The sequence below is a fragment of the Nannobrachium achirus genome (genome assembly GCF_963921795.1).
Source record: "Nannobrachium achirus genome assembly, chromosome: 17".
Lineage (NCBI taxonomy): Eukaryota > Metazoa > Chordata > Actinopteri > Myctophiformes > Myctophidae > Nannobrachium > Nannobrachium achirus.
In genome coordinates this window covers 55,267,186-55,283,983 of record NC_137824.1, presented here as the reverse complement: position 1 = coordinate 55,283,983, position 16,798 = coordinate 55,267,186, and the positions used below count along the sequence as shown (strand labels likewise).

Sequence of the window (16,798 nt, the reverse complement as noted above, 5' to 3'; positions counted from 1 at the left end):
GAGGATGTATATGTCATGCTATTTTCTTAAATTTAGAGTAGCCAATTATTTCTTACCTCCTTTTTCTCCTTTGTGATGTACCACTTGAAGTCATTGGTGAAGTGCACTTTGACCTTCAGATTAACTGACCCAAGTGTTTTGATTCTAGCTGACAAATACAAGAAGACTGAGACTCTGACCATCAAAGATAAAATCAACCGTATCAACAGCCACAGCATCGCCAAGAAGACAGCCAGGCTCAGCCAGTTTATCAAACACGAGACTGGAATGTCACCTAAGGTCAGTCATTTGAAAACGCTGATTTTCTGGTCGAACCATTTTCATCTTTTGTTTTTACACCATTTTAATATGTTTAATTGGTGATGTGTTTCAATTGGTGTGGCTTTGTGTGTGTGTGTGTGTGTGTGTGTGTGTGTGTGTGTGTGTGTGTGTGTGTGTGTGTGTGTGTGTGTGTGTGTGTGTGTGTGTGTGTGTGTGTGTGTGTGTGTGTGTGTGTGTGTGTGTGTGTGTGTGTGTGTGTGTGTGTGTGTGTGTGTGTGTGTGTGTGTGTTCAGAGCTAACCTCACAAACCACTGGACCGATTAGCGATCAGTGTTAGGTGTCTTGTGCACACTGCCATTGCCATATTATTTACTATTTTGAAAAACTTCCTAAAATAGTGTAATAGCAGCCAATCTACATAGTCATGTTGTGAGCTTGTACCTATTTGAACTATAAAAATAAATTAATCAAAACTAGCCCTTACCCGTTCAAAGATATGAGCTCCGAAATGATGTGCAGTGTGTGGGTTATGGGATGTGCACTGTGCACACAGTATATGAGGGATGGAAAGTAACTTTAACTGGTGCTTGCATGCTAATATGTAGGAGCATCAATGTAAGAAATACCCGTTCCATTTAATGGCTACAGAGATACTGTGTACCGATCTGCATGATTTTTGGACAACATCTGTAACAGGGCCAGAACCCCCCCCCCCGCCCGCCCGCCCGCCTGCCCGCCTGCACACACACACACTCCCCCCCCCCCCCCCCCGTGTGTGTGTGTGTGTGTTTGTGTGTGATTGTGCATGGCCTGAACAACAGCGCCCCTCCCTTAACATGTGTGGTCACAAAAGGTACTGTAGGCTAAATAGATATAGATACACCATTAAAATGCTAATATACAGCATACGATTTGTGAAAGTGACAAACGGGCTTCACAGTTATGTCAGGTGTGTTCATATGCTGATGGTGATGCGATTTCAGATCAATTGCTCCAGCCACCGAGGAGAAACGCTGTTTCATACAGACAGACAGACACTCACTCAGACAGACATTCGCAAAATTATAGTATAGATGGTAAAAAAAAAAAAGAAGTTTAGGCATAAGGTAAAAAATGCCAACGTGTGGAAACGTGACCCCCAGGAGTTCTAGAGGGGGATTCCAGGAGGTCCCCAGCTAGGAACTTATAGATGTTTATTTGAGTGTAGTGTACAAATGGAACCAAATGGACCAGCAACGGTCCTTTCAAAATGTAATGACATTGCAGTCACGTCTCTTTGGCCAGAGACTTGACTGCTACGTCATTTGATAGGCATAAATAATAGCTATTGTAAGTTTTTCCGCTAGTGTGTCACCCTTTAATCCAGTCCTTTCAAAATGTAGCTGCTACATAATCACATTACATAGTCTTAACATCCACTATAAACAGGACATTGCAAACATTTAAGTATGCATTCAATGTTTTCTATGCAGCGTATCAACACCATGGGAGGCTGACATTCTGTGCCACCCTGCCTAGCTACTGTACACATGTAATATAGTCATATACTTTATGGCCACAGAGCCATAAACCTGTCACTGAGCCAAACACATATGTGTCATCAGTCATATACTGTACACTGTTCACTCCTATCAGGGTCCTTCTGTTACCTGGTGTAACACCTTGGGTTGACACTGATAATGCATTGAAAATGGACCTAATGTATAGTTTTGTCTTTCATAAATGCATGCCCTGCTATTGTATACCTCATTGTATGACGGTGTTGCTCAAATGTTGCGAAAATAGACAATCTGCTTGTATTGTGAAGAATGAATAGCTGTGTCCAGTAGCTGTATTGTAATCCCCATATGGTTATTTCCACTTGTGATTAGGGGTCTTCGACGTTTTCAGGCCAAGATCCCCTTAATTGAGAGAGATAAAGCAGATGAATGGAAACCATTCTGAGGCTTAGATAATAGCGATTACCTCAAATAATTGTGAGCGGCCTGGCCACGTCCTTTCCCTCGTATTATACTTTGTGTGATGATGACGCTAAGAAAAGCCCTGTGTGATGTGTTCTTCAGCTGGTGGACGAGGAGTTTGATGTGTTGGAAGCGTTCTTCTACGTCTTGGAGAGTGGGATCCTACAGCTACACGAGAACGTGGAGGCGTATCTGGAACACCTACAGGTGAGCTGGCCAAAAGTTCAATCCAATCCACGTTATTGATTTATATAGCACATTTTGCAAATGCAAGGTTACCAAAGTGCTGAACAGGAAATCTTAAAATTCACCAAGTAAGCTAAAACACACATAAAACAACTCAGCTGTTAAATATTTGAAGCAACAGAATTGCAGTCACCAGTATCAGTGGTCAATAACACGTCGGCATTGTTAAGGGTTTTTCCCCTAACAATGCTGACTCAGTGCTGCGAACCTCTTTAAACCCAGAAAGAGCAGTGCGGTGTAAATTGAAAACACTCTAATTGTGATAGTAGTTTTCTCAAGGATTTTCGAAGCTTGGAAATAGGGCCACAACACCTTTTTTTGAAATATACTAAGAGAAGCTCAAATGTCGTTCTTTCCCTGGGAGAAATCTGATCATTTACAGTCAACAAACAGTTTGAAAAACTAATTTCTATGCCCCATGCACGCCAATGGGCAATTCAAAATCTTCAGGCCCACCAGTATCCATAGTGATATTAGCCATTCTACAAGTCAGTCATACTGTGTAGCATTCATTTTAGTAGTCTTTTTGGCAACACCTCTCATAGTGTCGTTGCCATTACGGCATTTGTCTTTATGGCAGTACCGCTTGAAAACTAATGCTGCTGATAATAGTGCCTGATGATATTTTGGAACAAGTTATCTGAAAAAGTGTGTATTAATGTTAAAATACATAAATAAATACATTTCCGGTGCCTATGTCATTTTGGCACGAGTGTGAGGGTCAAAGTTTAACATATAAATCTTCTATTAAAGGTAAATAAATACATTATATAGCCTACATTATAAGGCAAGCTCTGCTTGTCAACTAACAATCCATACTCTTCAGCTCTGTGCTTTAGTTATAGTTAAACATTAAACATAAGTTCCTCATGCGCCACGAGTTGCTGTATTTCCATGAGTCACATGGGGTAAGCTCAAACCACTGCACTGTACCTTTCCACTCTCAAAATTAGCCCCATATGGAAAGATGGTTTCTCAGTTCTTCCTGTTTTCCTAACCAGAGTTGCCTGCACCCTTTTTTTGTCCACATTTTCCCATTATTGACTTAAACTTTTCTTTATTACTTAGAGTTTTGTTTATTCTTGAATGTAGTAAGTTGTAATAGTTCCAAGAATTGTCCCTGAGGTGTGTGTTTCTTCTTATTTTTTCCATTTCTTTCATGAATCTGTTATTATTGTTAGTTGTCATTGTACACACATCCATGCCTTGGATATCCCACACAAGCCACCGTAGCCTGCTAAACAGACTTTATGCTACTAGCCCTTACCCGTTCAAAGATATGAGCTCTGAAATGATGTGCAGTGTGTGGGTTATGGGATGTGCACTGTGCACACAGTATGAGGGATGGAAAGTAACTTTAACTGGTGTTTGCATGACAATATGTAGGCGCATCAATGTAAGAAATACCCGTTTCGTTTAATGGCTACAGAGATACTGTGTTCCACCCCCCCCCCCCCCCCCCCCCCCCCACACACACACACACACACACACACACACACACACACACACACACCCCGCCCGCCCACCCGCCTGCACACACACCCGCCTGCCTGCACACACACACACACACACACACACACACACACACACACACACACACACACACACACACACACACACACACACACACGCACACACAGAGCTGGTTAAACATGTTGCCTCATGCTAGATGCAGAATAGATATGCCTCATGCTAGATGCAGAATAGATAGTAGATACACCATAAAAATGCTAATATACAGCATATGATTTGTGAAAGTGACAAACGGGCTTCACAGTTATGTTAGGTGTGTTCATATGCTAATGGTGATGCGATTTCAGATCAATTGCTCCAGCCACTGAGGAGAAACGCTGTTTCAGACAGACACTCAGACATTCGGAAAATTATATGTTTGATTGTGTGTTTTGCTAGGACCCGGAAAAGACGTGGTGTGATTGGCTAGTACAGTCGCTTTGATTGTCAGTTGTGTCGAATGCTCACCCCAAAAAAATATTTACAATGACAACGAATAACCACAACAAAAATTGCTTAACTCATACCCCGCCATTTGCAAATACCTTCGTACTCTCATATGCCTCTGTCTCCATAGACTTCCATGTAATTCATAGTGCACTGATCATGTCATGTCCATGCCTAGATCATGCACCACGTGTACTGTGTACATTGCTCACAGCTTTCAAACAAAAAAATCCCAATGGAAATCCGTTCAGGCATTCATGAACTAGCAGCCATTATGTTTTCCTAAAATGTAAACAAAGATGGCTGCCATGTTTGAAAGATGGGGTTGCTATGGGGGTTAAACATGCAAATTCGCGATTGCTATCATGCCTACTACAATCTTTTTCAAAAACGGTAAATTCTCGGGACTATCGGGACTGGCGGGGAATGAGTTAAGTAGCAATTGACTTATGGGCTGCTGGGGAAACTGTAGAACAGGGGCATTTCTGTCTAATAGACCCCATGGTCAGTCATTTGAGATCAATAAGTAGGAAAATGAGACCTAGATGTTATTTAGTGCGGAGTTGTCCTTTAATTACCCTGTGATGTTATTGTAAACAATTGTTGGTGACAATACACTTCTACTTTTTATGTTGTCTCCAGAGGTTTCTAGCATGCAAACCAGAGGAATTTGATTTGGACATGGATGGGGAGAAGCCAGCAATCTGTTATAAGGAGATTACTACTGCGTTGAGACAATGGATTCTTCCTACATTTGTGAGTGAAGCTGACTTTTTATATTACATTGCACACTATGCACAGGGGATCAACCAGTAATACAGGAATTAACACGCTAGCGGAATACATGACATGACTGTCTCTAAGCCGTCTCTGCATTTCTGGAGTTGGTGTAAACCTGATTGGTGTAAACCTGATTGTAATACTGTGACTGTCGCAGGGTAATCCATGCGTACTTTCACATCATTTGCCTGCTGCTGGTGTCAATAGACTGTTAATTATGACACAATTATAAACTGTTGGCGCTGCTAACAAGTTAGCTATATTCTGCAGGCACCGCCGCTGTACGTACAGTATCTGTATTGTTTACTGTTCTTATAGACCACAGAGGATGAGTCAATGAGGATGTTGAATTGAATGCTTGTGTAAGCATTTCACTGTGCAAAGAATGTGATGAGCATGTTGTTTTGTGTTGCATGTGTGCAGTTTCATATCACTTTTACTGCACCACACAGGCGCCCAATCGCCCATCATGCTTTTCTGTTTAAACGTTAAATTTGTTTTTCTTTCATGTTCCATCTGTATGTTCTGCATATTCAGTCACTGTATTGCTAGACATAATGATGAGAATAATCTCAAACCGATGATGTCATTACATTCTCATCATCAAAGAATCAATGAGAAAAAGAATTGGCCAAAGGCCAATCATTGTCAAAGTCAAGTGCAAGTCCTTTATGGATGATTGATTCCTCTTACATTTCCACCCCTCCTTCCTTATCTCCCTTTGTTCTTGATAAATTCCCCATTGACCATTTCTCCTTTCTCCCTTCCCTTCTTACTTCCCACCCTCCCTCCCTCCCTCCCTCCCTTCTTCCTCTTCTCCCCCTCCTTCCACTATTCCTCTCTGTCTCCATGCCTCCATTGTTAGGGCTGTCACAATTATTACATAATCGTCTAATTGCAATTATTTGACATAATCGCGATTATCTTTCATAATCGTATGTTCATATATTCTATATATATATATATATATATATATATATATTTTTTTTTTTTTCTTTTAGTAGTAAATAGTGGAAATAGCCGATCTACAAGCTCACAACGCGCCGTGATGCGACACGTTGTGAGCTTTGTGGCTATTTCCACTATCAATGTTCTTTTATAAGTATAAAATTGTCAAATATGTAGTCAGTAATTTCTTTGTATATTTAGGTTATGTGTCATATCTATGTAATTGTCAGCAATGTAATTGTCAGCAATGTAATTGTCAATGACAAAAACACAATTAAATTGTTAATTCGCAATTATTTGAGTGTCAATTGATCGTCATGTAAAATGTCATAATCTTGACAGCCCTACCATTGCCCTTTCTCTCCATCCAGGAGAAGAGGATGCGTACACTGATTCATAAGCCGCTGTGTGCCCTCCGTGACCTCCTGGCGGGCCCTAGGAACCTGATCAGGAAGAGGCTGGACAAGGTGCTGGACTACGAGCTGCTGGAGGCCAGGCCCAGGTCCTCTCTGACCTACGAGGAGCAGGCTGTGGCCAACACTTACAGGTACTGTTGACAGCTGGATACTTACTGTATTACTAGTAGGGCTGCAAGCGAACCTTCGGGGATTCGAACGTTCGTTCGTTACGTTGGCAATCGAAGTTCGAAATTAATGGGTTCAGGTTTTTTTCTTTTTTTTTTTTCTTCTTTTTTTTACACGAAAAATAATTATCAGAATGTGATAGGCCTATTCAGAATATCACAGTAGTAGAGATAGCCAAATACGAAATAAGTTAGGCCTACCGGTAAACACTAACAGTTAATGGTGACCGTTATAGTAGTTATAAAATGCACCAGAACAGCTTGGAGCGATCAAGGACCGTCCTCCGCTCCAATTCCGCTCCTTTTCCATTTGGGGCCGCGAACCGGGTGGCGAACCAGCCTCGCTGACACACGCTTGATGACAGTAGAGTGAGAGCAGCCGAGCTGGGCCGAGACAGACGTGTGTGCTCTGAACAGCGAACACCCATCCATGCACGGTGCACCCAAAGATTTCTCCTATAAAGCATGAGCAAAGATGGATTTCATTGCAACCCCCTAAAGGATCTATAATGCGATTTCTGGGGTTGTTACATCGAGACCAGTTCAGCCCGAACGCGACGCGCTCCGACGCAGTCACCAAGTCTAATCATCATCCGTGCAACTCTGCTATACATTGAGCCTGTTCGTCAACAAACTGCGTGCAACATTTTCTCCGATTGGGTTGGATTTTCCAAGTGTTAGCCTAGGCCCTAGGTGTTAATGCAGCCACGCATCCACGCGTTTTCAATGGATAAAACAGCGCATTTAAAACATTTCCTACACTGTTTTAGCTGGTTAAAGGTACAGTACGTTCGATGGTTCGAAGGTTCGAACGTTCGGTTTTTATTCAATTGAACAAACCATCTAAGGTTCGATGGTCCGTTCGGAAAATCCCCCCGAAGTTCGAATCCCTAAAACAGGGCTAGATTACAGCCCTAATTATAGGACTGTCACAATTATTACTTAATCATCTAAAAAGAATCGTCTGAAAAGTAACAGTAACAGTTTTGGACATAAGGTTTCCCCCCGACAGACGATATACTGTATACAAAATCTAAAATGTCACTCCCGATGCTTTCCCGGTGTTAACACTTGGGGAGCCAAACGCGTTCAGGGACGAGTTATGGCCACTAGATGTCACCCTGCCACAGGAAGTTATATCGTCGAGGGACGAGTCAACAAATAGTTAACTTTTCGAGACCGCAGCTTCCCTTTGCATGCCCTGAATCCATTACGTCACCCAGCCAGGGCAGGAAGCCCCCTGTCTCTCCCCACACGGAAGGATTTTACATGGCTTTAGATTCTACTTTGAAACATAAGAACGGCTTTATCTGAGAATGAGGTAAAAACAGCCCCATGGAGGCAGAGAGCTGATTGTTTTCACGGCGACACTTTACCGCGAATTTACCGCGATTTTTTTACCGCGAGTTTCGCGAGCGTTTGTAAACAAATGGAGTACCTCCTCAATCTTCTCTGGACACGCACGTGCACACGCACGAAGCTTGCGGGGCTCATCAAAACATAACGTAAGTCAATGGTGGCACCAGCAACAGCTATAAATGTTATAAACCTTGGCCGCCCATGTGTTAATGAGTTAAAGTGCACAGCAGTAGTCTCACATAGATGTATTTAAAGGAGTAGTGCACCCCCCAAAATGACTTTCTATTGATTACTCATGACATGGAGTTCAATAATATTTTTTTGGTATGTGTCACAATCCTAAGACAATAATTTGATTACAATAAATGTACCCCCATTGATTCCAAATGCATTTGGGTCCCCATTAGGAATGTAACAAATACAAATAAATATTATTGAACTCAAGTCTCAATGGCATGAGTAATCAATAGAAAGAAAGTGGTTTTGGGGGTGAGCTACTCCTTTAAGCAAAAGCTTTAGCCTGAAACATCTTTGACTAACTGTGGTCCACTTTGGACGTGGGTGCATTGCTTCTTTTACTCTGAAATTGCAGTCCAGGACGGTGGTTAAACACAACATTTAACGCTGTACTTTTGGTTTGGGGATAAGATGTTTTTCTTTTCCTCTCCTCTCTCTCCAGGACAATCAACACGTTGCTTCTCAATGAGTTGCCTCAGTTCAACGGCCTGGCCCTTCAGATGATGTGGAACACACTGGGAACGTTCAGCTGTCTACACAGAGACCTGGCCACCGACATGGAGCAACTGTTTCAGAGCTTTGCACAGCAGGTACACATACATACCCATTTAGGCCTAGGATTATTATTAATGCTTTAACCAGTGAAAAATAGCAGATATACAAGCTCACAGCGCGGCACCGAGTGCCGCGCTGTGAGCTTGTAGATCTGCTATTTTTGAAAAAGTCGTGAAAATGTGTGCAAATCTTTGAATATAATGTATTTTCAAAGCGAATGTTTGTAACTCAAATTTTGCTTCTGGGTGGTCCCTGGAACTAGATATTTTGAGATGGGGGTCCGTGGCCAAATAAATATCATTTTGGGGGTCCTTCACATGAAAAGGTTTGAGCACCACTGACATAGTAGTCTCTCAAGAACAGTCTAACTGAGCTCCAGTTGAGTGAAAAGGACCTTTTCTTGGACGATGGCTAGCCAGATTGCTGACATAGAAACATAGTTTTTTTTCCCAAAAATCTTAGAAGGATTCAAAAGACACTTATAGAATCGGGTCAAAATTCTAATTTTCACGATTTAAAAAAAATAGCAGATCTACAAGCTCGCAGCGCGGCACTCGGTGCCGCGCTGTGAGCTTGTAGATCTGCTATCTTTTATATTTAAAGCATAAAATATTGCGTCATAATGTGTTCAGGCCTAAATGGGTTAAAACAAATATTGTCATTGTCGGGTGGAAACCTTGTATGTCCAAAACTCTTCGTTTTGCATTTATCATTTTAAAAATGATTTAAACTGGTGAAAACAGCCGATCTACAAGCACACAGCGCCTCGCAGATCGGCTGTTTTCACTACCTTTGTGTGACAGCCTTGTATGATGAAGCAGGGCTTTACTTTGCGAAACAAACGTACAAACTTGGAGATACAAGGTTTATGCCCGACAGTGACGATATATGCCCATCCATCCATCTTCAACCCATCCGAGAAAACTCATTTCGGCAGCTTGTATATCCGTGATCCTATTCTTTCGGTCGTGACCCATATTTCAAGACCATTAGTGAGAGTTGGAACGAAGATTGCTCGGTATATTGAGAGCTTTGCCTTCTGGCTCAGTTCTCTTTTCATCACAACCTATGTAATATAGACATTTACAGCTTTTTATTGATTAAAGCTACACTTATCAACATTTTTAATTACATTCAGTATTTGGTATTGCTATGTTCCAGCATCTATAAAAATACATGTTTAAAATGAATGATTTACCCCACAGTGATGTTGCTGAGGTAAATCTTTACTCTTTTTAGCAGCTAATCTCAGTTTTGTCTCAGTGTTGTTCGCCGTGTTTACGGTAAAACGGTGAACATGACTACAACATGTATGAATCGGGTTGATCTAATGCCCGAGATATTCTTGGTCTGTCATTGCACCAAAAATAGCAGATCTAGTACAAGCCCACAATACATTGTGAGCTTGTGGGTCTGCAGTTTTGTTTATTTCACACCGGTGTCCAACTAAGTATAGTATACAATACTCCAACTAAGTATATAGACTGTATGGGTGTTCCAGCCCAGGCTGGTGCGCTGACCCGTGAACTGCATCATGGAAATTATAAGACACAGAAGGGCTGAAATAGACAGATGGAAATTGACTCTGTCATGGGTGGGGCAGTAGAAGTATTAACTACCGTATGTAAACCCTCTAGTAAACTGGACCTGAGCTGGCTCTGCTTAGACTGCCCTTTTTACATCCACACAAAACCTCTTGCGAGTGAGTGTTTCTCAAACTTTAAAATGTCAAGGTTTCCCCTTAACTCTGACAGTGTACAAACGGAACCAAATGAACCCGTTAACGGGTTCATTTGGTTCCATTTTGTACACTGTCAGAGTTACAAACTTGTATGGGTCCATTTAGACCCCTATAAAGAAACCCACAGAGTCCCTGGAAACCACTTTGAGAACCACTGGCTTAAACAATGTGCTGAAATGTACATCATCAAAAGTGCACTGGATGTTTTCATACTATCCATCAATCTGTACTTCCCCTCCATCTGTGGATCTCTCTTAACCCTCCCTCCCTCATTCTCATTCTCTTTCAAGTAACCCTGATGAGTAACCCTCTCTCTCTCTCTCTCTGCCTCTCTCTGTCTGTCTCTCTCTCTCTCTCTCTGTCTCTCTCTCTCTCTCTGTCTCTGTCTCTCTCTCTCTCTCTCTCTCTCTCTGTCTCTCTCTCTCTCTATCTCTCTCTCTCTCCGTCTCTCCATGCAGTTGCCTCACAGCTCCCTGGAAAGCGGTGCATTCTGGGAGTGGGCGGAGTGTGCGGTGCTGGAGGGGGCGGGGCGGCTGGATACAGTGTGTCGGACTGTTCAGGAAACACTCAATGGCCCCATTGTGCAGGTGGGCCCACACAGACACAACCCAGTCATATATCATAGCTGTATAGCAGGGGTCTTCCACAGGGCGTCCTCAGAGTTACTACAGGGGGTCCTCAAAATCTTTGAGTGATAGAAAGTTTTTTTTCTCCTTTTTTATATTAACCACTTGAACCCTATAGCATCCATATTCGGAGAACTTTCGCCAAAAATAGCAGATATACAAGTTCACTCTGCCTCGTGCTGCGAGGCGTTGTGAGCTTGTAGATCGTCTATTTTCGGCAAACAGCTTTGGCGTAGAGGGGAAAAAGAGCATGCCAAGTACACCGAGTGAAAGGTCAAGTTTATTAATTATTGACAGTTCATGTGGTTAAAGGGATATAACACTTTCAAAACTTTTTTATCGTCTAATCAGGCTTTTATGAACAGCATGAACAGTTTTTAATTTACTTGATTCAATATTTAGATATTTGATGTAAATGTTACCAGGCCCTCCTCCTCCAGGCCCTTTCCCCACACACACACACATAGTAACTTCAAACTCCATTTTAACCATGATAGATTCATTAAAAACACCCATTATTTTTTCTGGTGACTCATATTACCCTCCTAATACGTGAGCAGACCGTGTTTTTTCAATATCTTTTTTCTTTTATTTTTAATAATTCTTTTGGAAAATGGAAAACATTAAATACAATTATATTTTATTGAAAATAAATGAAAAAGGTTTTTGAAAAAACACGGCCTGCTCACGTATTAGGATGGTATTATGAGTCACCAGAAAAAAATAATGGGTGTTTTTAATGAATCTATCATGGTTAAAATAAAGTTTGAAGTTACAATGTGTGTGTGTGGGGAAAGGTCCTGGAGGAGGAGGGCCTGGTAACATTTACATCAAATATCTAAATATTGAAGTAAATTAAAAACTGTTCATGCTGTTCATAAAAGCCTGATTAGATGATAAAAAAGTTTTGAAAGTGTTATATCCCTTTAAATATCTGAAAACACAAATTGACATGAATCCAAAATACACTGATGATTGTGCTGTCAAACGATTAAACTATATGCAATCTCTGAAAAGGTAATGGGGGTCCCTGCTTCATCTCTCTCTCAACTAAGCGGTCCTTGGCCTGAAAGCGTCGAAGACCCCTGCTGTATGGTGTCACCCGTAGGGCTGTCACAATTATTACATAATAATCGTCTAATCGTGATTATTTGACATAATCGTGATTATTTTTCATAATCGTGTCCATGTCAAAAATAGTGGAAATAGCAGATCTACAAGCTCACAACGCGTCGCGATCGGCTATTTCCACTATCAATGTTATTTTTTAAGTATAAAGTTGACAAATATGTCAGTAATTTCTTTGTATATTTAGGTTATGTGTCATATCTACCATATGCAACTTCAAAGCCTAAAAGCCAATTATTTGAATGACAATTAATCGTCATGTAAAATGTCATATCGTGACAGCCCTAGTCACCCGCGCACATGGGTTCACATATGGACATGCTTGCATATTGAACATGTGTGCCTCCCTCTCTTCACATTCTTGTCCACACAGCCCACATGCCTGCTGTCGGATAATGAGAACATTATCGTCGTTGTGAAAACAGGGTGCGAGGCGTTGTGTGCTTGTAGATCGGCTGTTTTTATTACTTTTGTGCGACGGCCTTGTATGATGAAGCAGGGCTTTACTTTGCGAACGCACGTACACATTTGAAACTTGGAGATACGAGGTTTCCACCCGACGACGACAATATGTGACAGTAAAGTCTTTCACTCTGGATGCATCCACTCCTCTTTTACACTAGTCTTCATGGCTAGAAAACCACCAGATCTTTGATCACACAATCTCAGACAGTCTAGTCGATCTCAGACATTGCTATCTTTGATATAGCAATGTGATTGTAATTCGAGTCCCTGTGCTAATTTTGATCATTACTTACTTACAGACATGCTGCTGCAACATTTTCTGGTTTATTGGCTGAATTCACGAACTGACAACTGAATTAAATAAATAAATCATACAAGAGAAAAATTCAATGCTAAATGCCACTTTCAACACCACTTTCACTTTCAATTATTCAGCTCTTAATTATACCTAAAATCGACTGCAACCGCCTAATCAAGGGCTTAAGTAGTTGCATCAGATGTGCAATCTGGCCTGACTAGAAGTTTGTTGACTTGTTGACTGTGATTAGAGCAGTTAGAAACATGGCTAAGTTTAAGGAATGGTCAGAAAAGTTCAGAGAAGAGATTATTGCTTTTCTTAAAAAAGGAAAATAAAAACTAAAATATAAAAAAATAAAAAAAAATAAAAAAAATAAAACAATTGCAAAGACACTAAATGTTCCAAAAAGTACAGTTTTGAGCATAGTTGACAAGTTCTAAGTCGAAGTCACTAATGAACAAATTTGTCAGAAGGGGTTGAATAATTTCGAGCACAACTGTACTGGTTCTGCAAGTAGTTCTAAAACAAACACAGAGAGTTGTTTGCTTTTAATTTTTCCCCATATTTGATGTTTATCGCAGCTTGTGCTGTGTGTTCAGTGGCGCTCATATGACAGGTTAGGTTGATGATTAAACAAGAGAGATAACCAGCAGCTCTCTCGGGTCATTGACCATATTCACCGGACCCTACAGCCATAAACTCAGACTTTGATATTGTAATAAAGTATATGAACAGGTAGGGGTGGACGATATGGAAAAATACAATATCACTATTTTTCCAAGCTGTATCACGATACACAATCTTATCACGATTCTTTTTCATGTTGGTTTTTATGGTTATTTTTCCATGTTACTTACAACCACAAAAGCTAAAAGAAACGGGAGTAACAGACCATTTAGACCAGTGGTCCTCAAAGTGGGGTCCAGGGACTCTGTGGGTTCCTTTTGGGAGGTCTAAATCGACCCTTACAAGTATGTAACTCTGACAGTATACAAATGAAACCAAATGGACCCTTACGGGTCCATTTGGTTTCATTTGTATACTGTCAGAGTTAAGTGGAGGCCATGATGTTTGAACGTTTGAGAACTACTGATTTAGACCAAAATGCAGGTTTAAATTAATCTGCAATGAATCTCTGTATTAACAATTCAACAGTATTTTTGATAAGGCTCCCTCATTGTATCGCAATATATATGATATCTCTGAAAAGGAATATCGTGGAGACATTGTATCGTCTCAACAATATGTATCACCATATCTCCCACCCCTATGAACAGGATGACACAAAAAAAAAGAAAATCAAAAATATATTTGCCTTTACAAATATTATACAGTTGAATGGTCCACTTAGTCAGGATTTCCGCATCGTATTTAACCTGCTTCTAGTACCTAGCCTTAAGGTGACGGCCTGCAGGTGACGTGCAAGTTATTTATTTAAAGCAGCAACACGTAGCTTGTATTTCTTGCTTGGCTGCATGTCAGTTGTTTCAAGTGGGTCACACAATCCTTCAGCTCGCTGTCAGCCTGGCTTATTGTGATCCCATGCGTTTAGCCAAGTCATAACAACAGCGCTCAGCTGATTTCACAGGCTGAATAATGTGCTAAGTCATCATGAGCATGATTCACGAGCCACATCTTTCCATAGCAGTGACAAGCGTGTGTAAATTGGGTGTGAGAGGATTGTGGTTCTGTTGTTAGTCATACAGTAACTGGCAACTGCAGGAAGGTATGGTTGAATAAGTGTCATAAACATGAAAGAATCCTGTTTCTATAGTACTGTATGTGGCTGGTTGGAAGGACGCAATATGACTCCAAATCAATATCACAATTATTATTTTTTTAAATCTTCGATTACGTGTAATGAACAATTATTTAGTGAAAGCAACTAAATCTAAAAAAAAACTAATCACATTTGAATAGATTTTTTTAGTTGTAAAATGGTGGATTTTTTTTAGATTTAGTTGCTTTCACGAAATAATTGTTCATTACACGTAATCGAAGATTTTTTTAAATAATTGTGATATTGATTTGGAGTCATATTGTGTCCTTCCAACCAGCCACATACAGTACTATAGAAACGGTTACACGTCTCCATTCAGAAACATTGCCATTCAGAAGATTGACTTCTATTATTCTAAATGGAGGTGTCACCTAAACCTAACCTTAACACATATGGTGCCAACCCCGAGTTTCCCGAGTTTGTATTGGTACCACCGCTGTGCCAACCCCGATATTCCCGAGTTTGGGCCGTTTTTGAAGAAAGAAAAAAAAAAAACCTTTTTTTTTTTTTTCAAAAATGTTTTTTTGGACCTCCAGAAATGTGTTAGGCATGATCGCGATCGCGAAATTGCATGTTTAACCCCCATACCAACCCATTCTTTCAAACATGGCAGCCATGTTTGTTTACATCTGAAGAAAACATAATGGCTGATAAATCACGAATGCCTGAACGGATTTCCAAGCGGAGTTTTTTTGTTTGAAAGCTGTGAACAGTGGGCACACACATCAGCTAGGCATGGGCGTGCACGATCCGTGCACTATAAATTACATGGAAGTCTATGGAGACCATGGCATCGCGGGACATTGAAGAGAAAAAATCATGGCACCAAAAAAGTTAAAGGAGTAGTTCACCCCCAAAATGACTTTTTTTTCTATTGATTACTCATGCCATGGAGACTAGAGTTCAATAATATTTTTTGGTTTTTGTCACATTCCTAAGACAAAAAAATCATTCAAGAAAATTTACCCCCATTGATTCCGGATGGGGACCCGTTTCGAAACGGGTCCCCATCCGGAACGAATGGGGGTAAATTTATTGTTATCACATTTTTGTCTTAGGAATGCGACAAAAAACTGAAAATATTATTGAACTAATCAATAGGGGTGAACTACTCCTTTAACCCTAACCTCAGTGGGGGTATTTTTGAATGGGGATGTTTCTAAGTGGGGACTGGGGGTGTTTCTGAATGTAGGTCTGCCCCCGATTTGGTTGATATAAGAAAAATATTTTAATATTTTACTGCTTGATCGATTAACCCACATTAGCAAGTTGAGATGGACAGGAAACAGGGAGAGACAGACTGGGAGTGACATACAGCAAAGGCCGTCGGGCTCGGGAATCGAACCTGTGACTCGCTGTCTGGCCGCATTATAGCCTACATTTGGTATATACGTTAGGCTATTGGCGTCCCAATTCAACTCTGTTCTGACTCTGGCTTGGTTAATTTCTCTGCTCCACAGCCTCTGAGCCCGTCGTCCCAGCGTCGCCTGAAGCAGCTGACCCAGAAACACGGCTCGGGAAAGATCTACCAGGTGACGGGTGCCGTGGTGGGCAGCCGCGACCTGGACCTCAGCCTGGCCCGCGGGGAGCTGGTGGCCATCGTCAGTGAGGCTGACAGCCGAGGGGACAGAAGGAGATGGCTGGTGGACGCTGGGGGTAAGAGACCGTAACCTATTGGGTGACCAACAGAGTTAGTACCAGGGGCATAGTTCCGCCGATTTAAAATGACTCCAATACGGAACTAAAACTTCCTATGATTGGCCGCTCGTTGCGCTGTTTTCCACCCCGGCCAATCGCAAAAAGAATTGTTCTCCATTGGACCCCATTCATTTTCCCCTTTCGTTTTCTAACCTTAATTAACATTTTCATAA

General features: G+C 41.2%; 1 protein-coding gene across 3 annotated transcripts in view; it reads left to right on the top strand.

Moving 5' to 3' along the window:
- The window catches only part of arhgef37 (Rho guanine nucleotide exchange factor (GEF) 37), a 139,245-nt gene that overhangs the window by 23,281 nt on the left and 99,166 nt on the right, over positions 1 to 16,798 (top strand). For all 3 annotated transcript variants that reach the window (XM_080746229.1, XM_080746228.1, XM_080746227.1), the window contains exons 8-14: positions 149 to 279; positions 2,325 to 2,429; positions 5,070 to 5,183; positions 6,527 to 6,702; positions 8,777 to 8,924; positions 11,089 to 11,217; positions 16,388 to 16,583. In XM_080746229.1, coding sequence (XP_080602355.1) covers positions 149 to 279; positions 2,325 to 2,429; positions 5,070 to 5,183; positions 6,527 to 6,702; positions 8,777 to 8,924; positions 11,089 to 11,217; positions 16,388 to 16,583 — 999 coding nt within the window. The remainder of the gene's footprint in view (positions 1 to 148; positions 280 to 2,324; positions 2,430 to 5,069; positions 5,184 to 6,526; positions 6,703 to 8,776; positions 8,925 to 11,088; positions 11,218 to 16,387; positions 16,584 to 16,798) is intronic.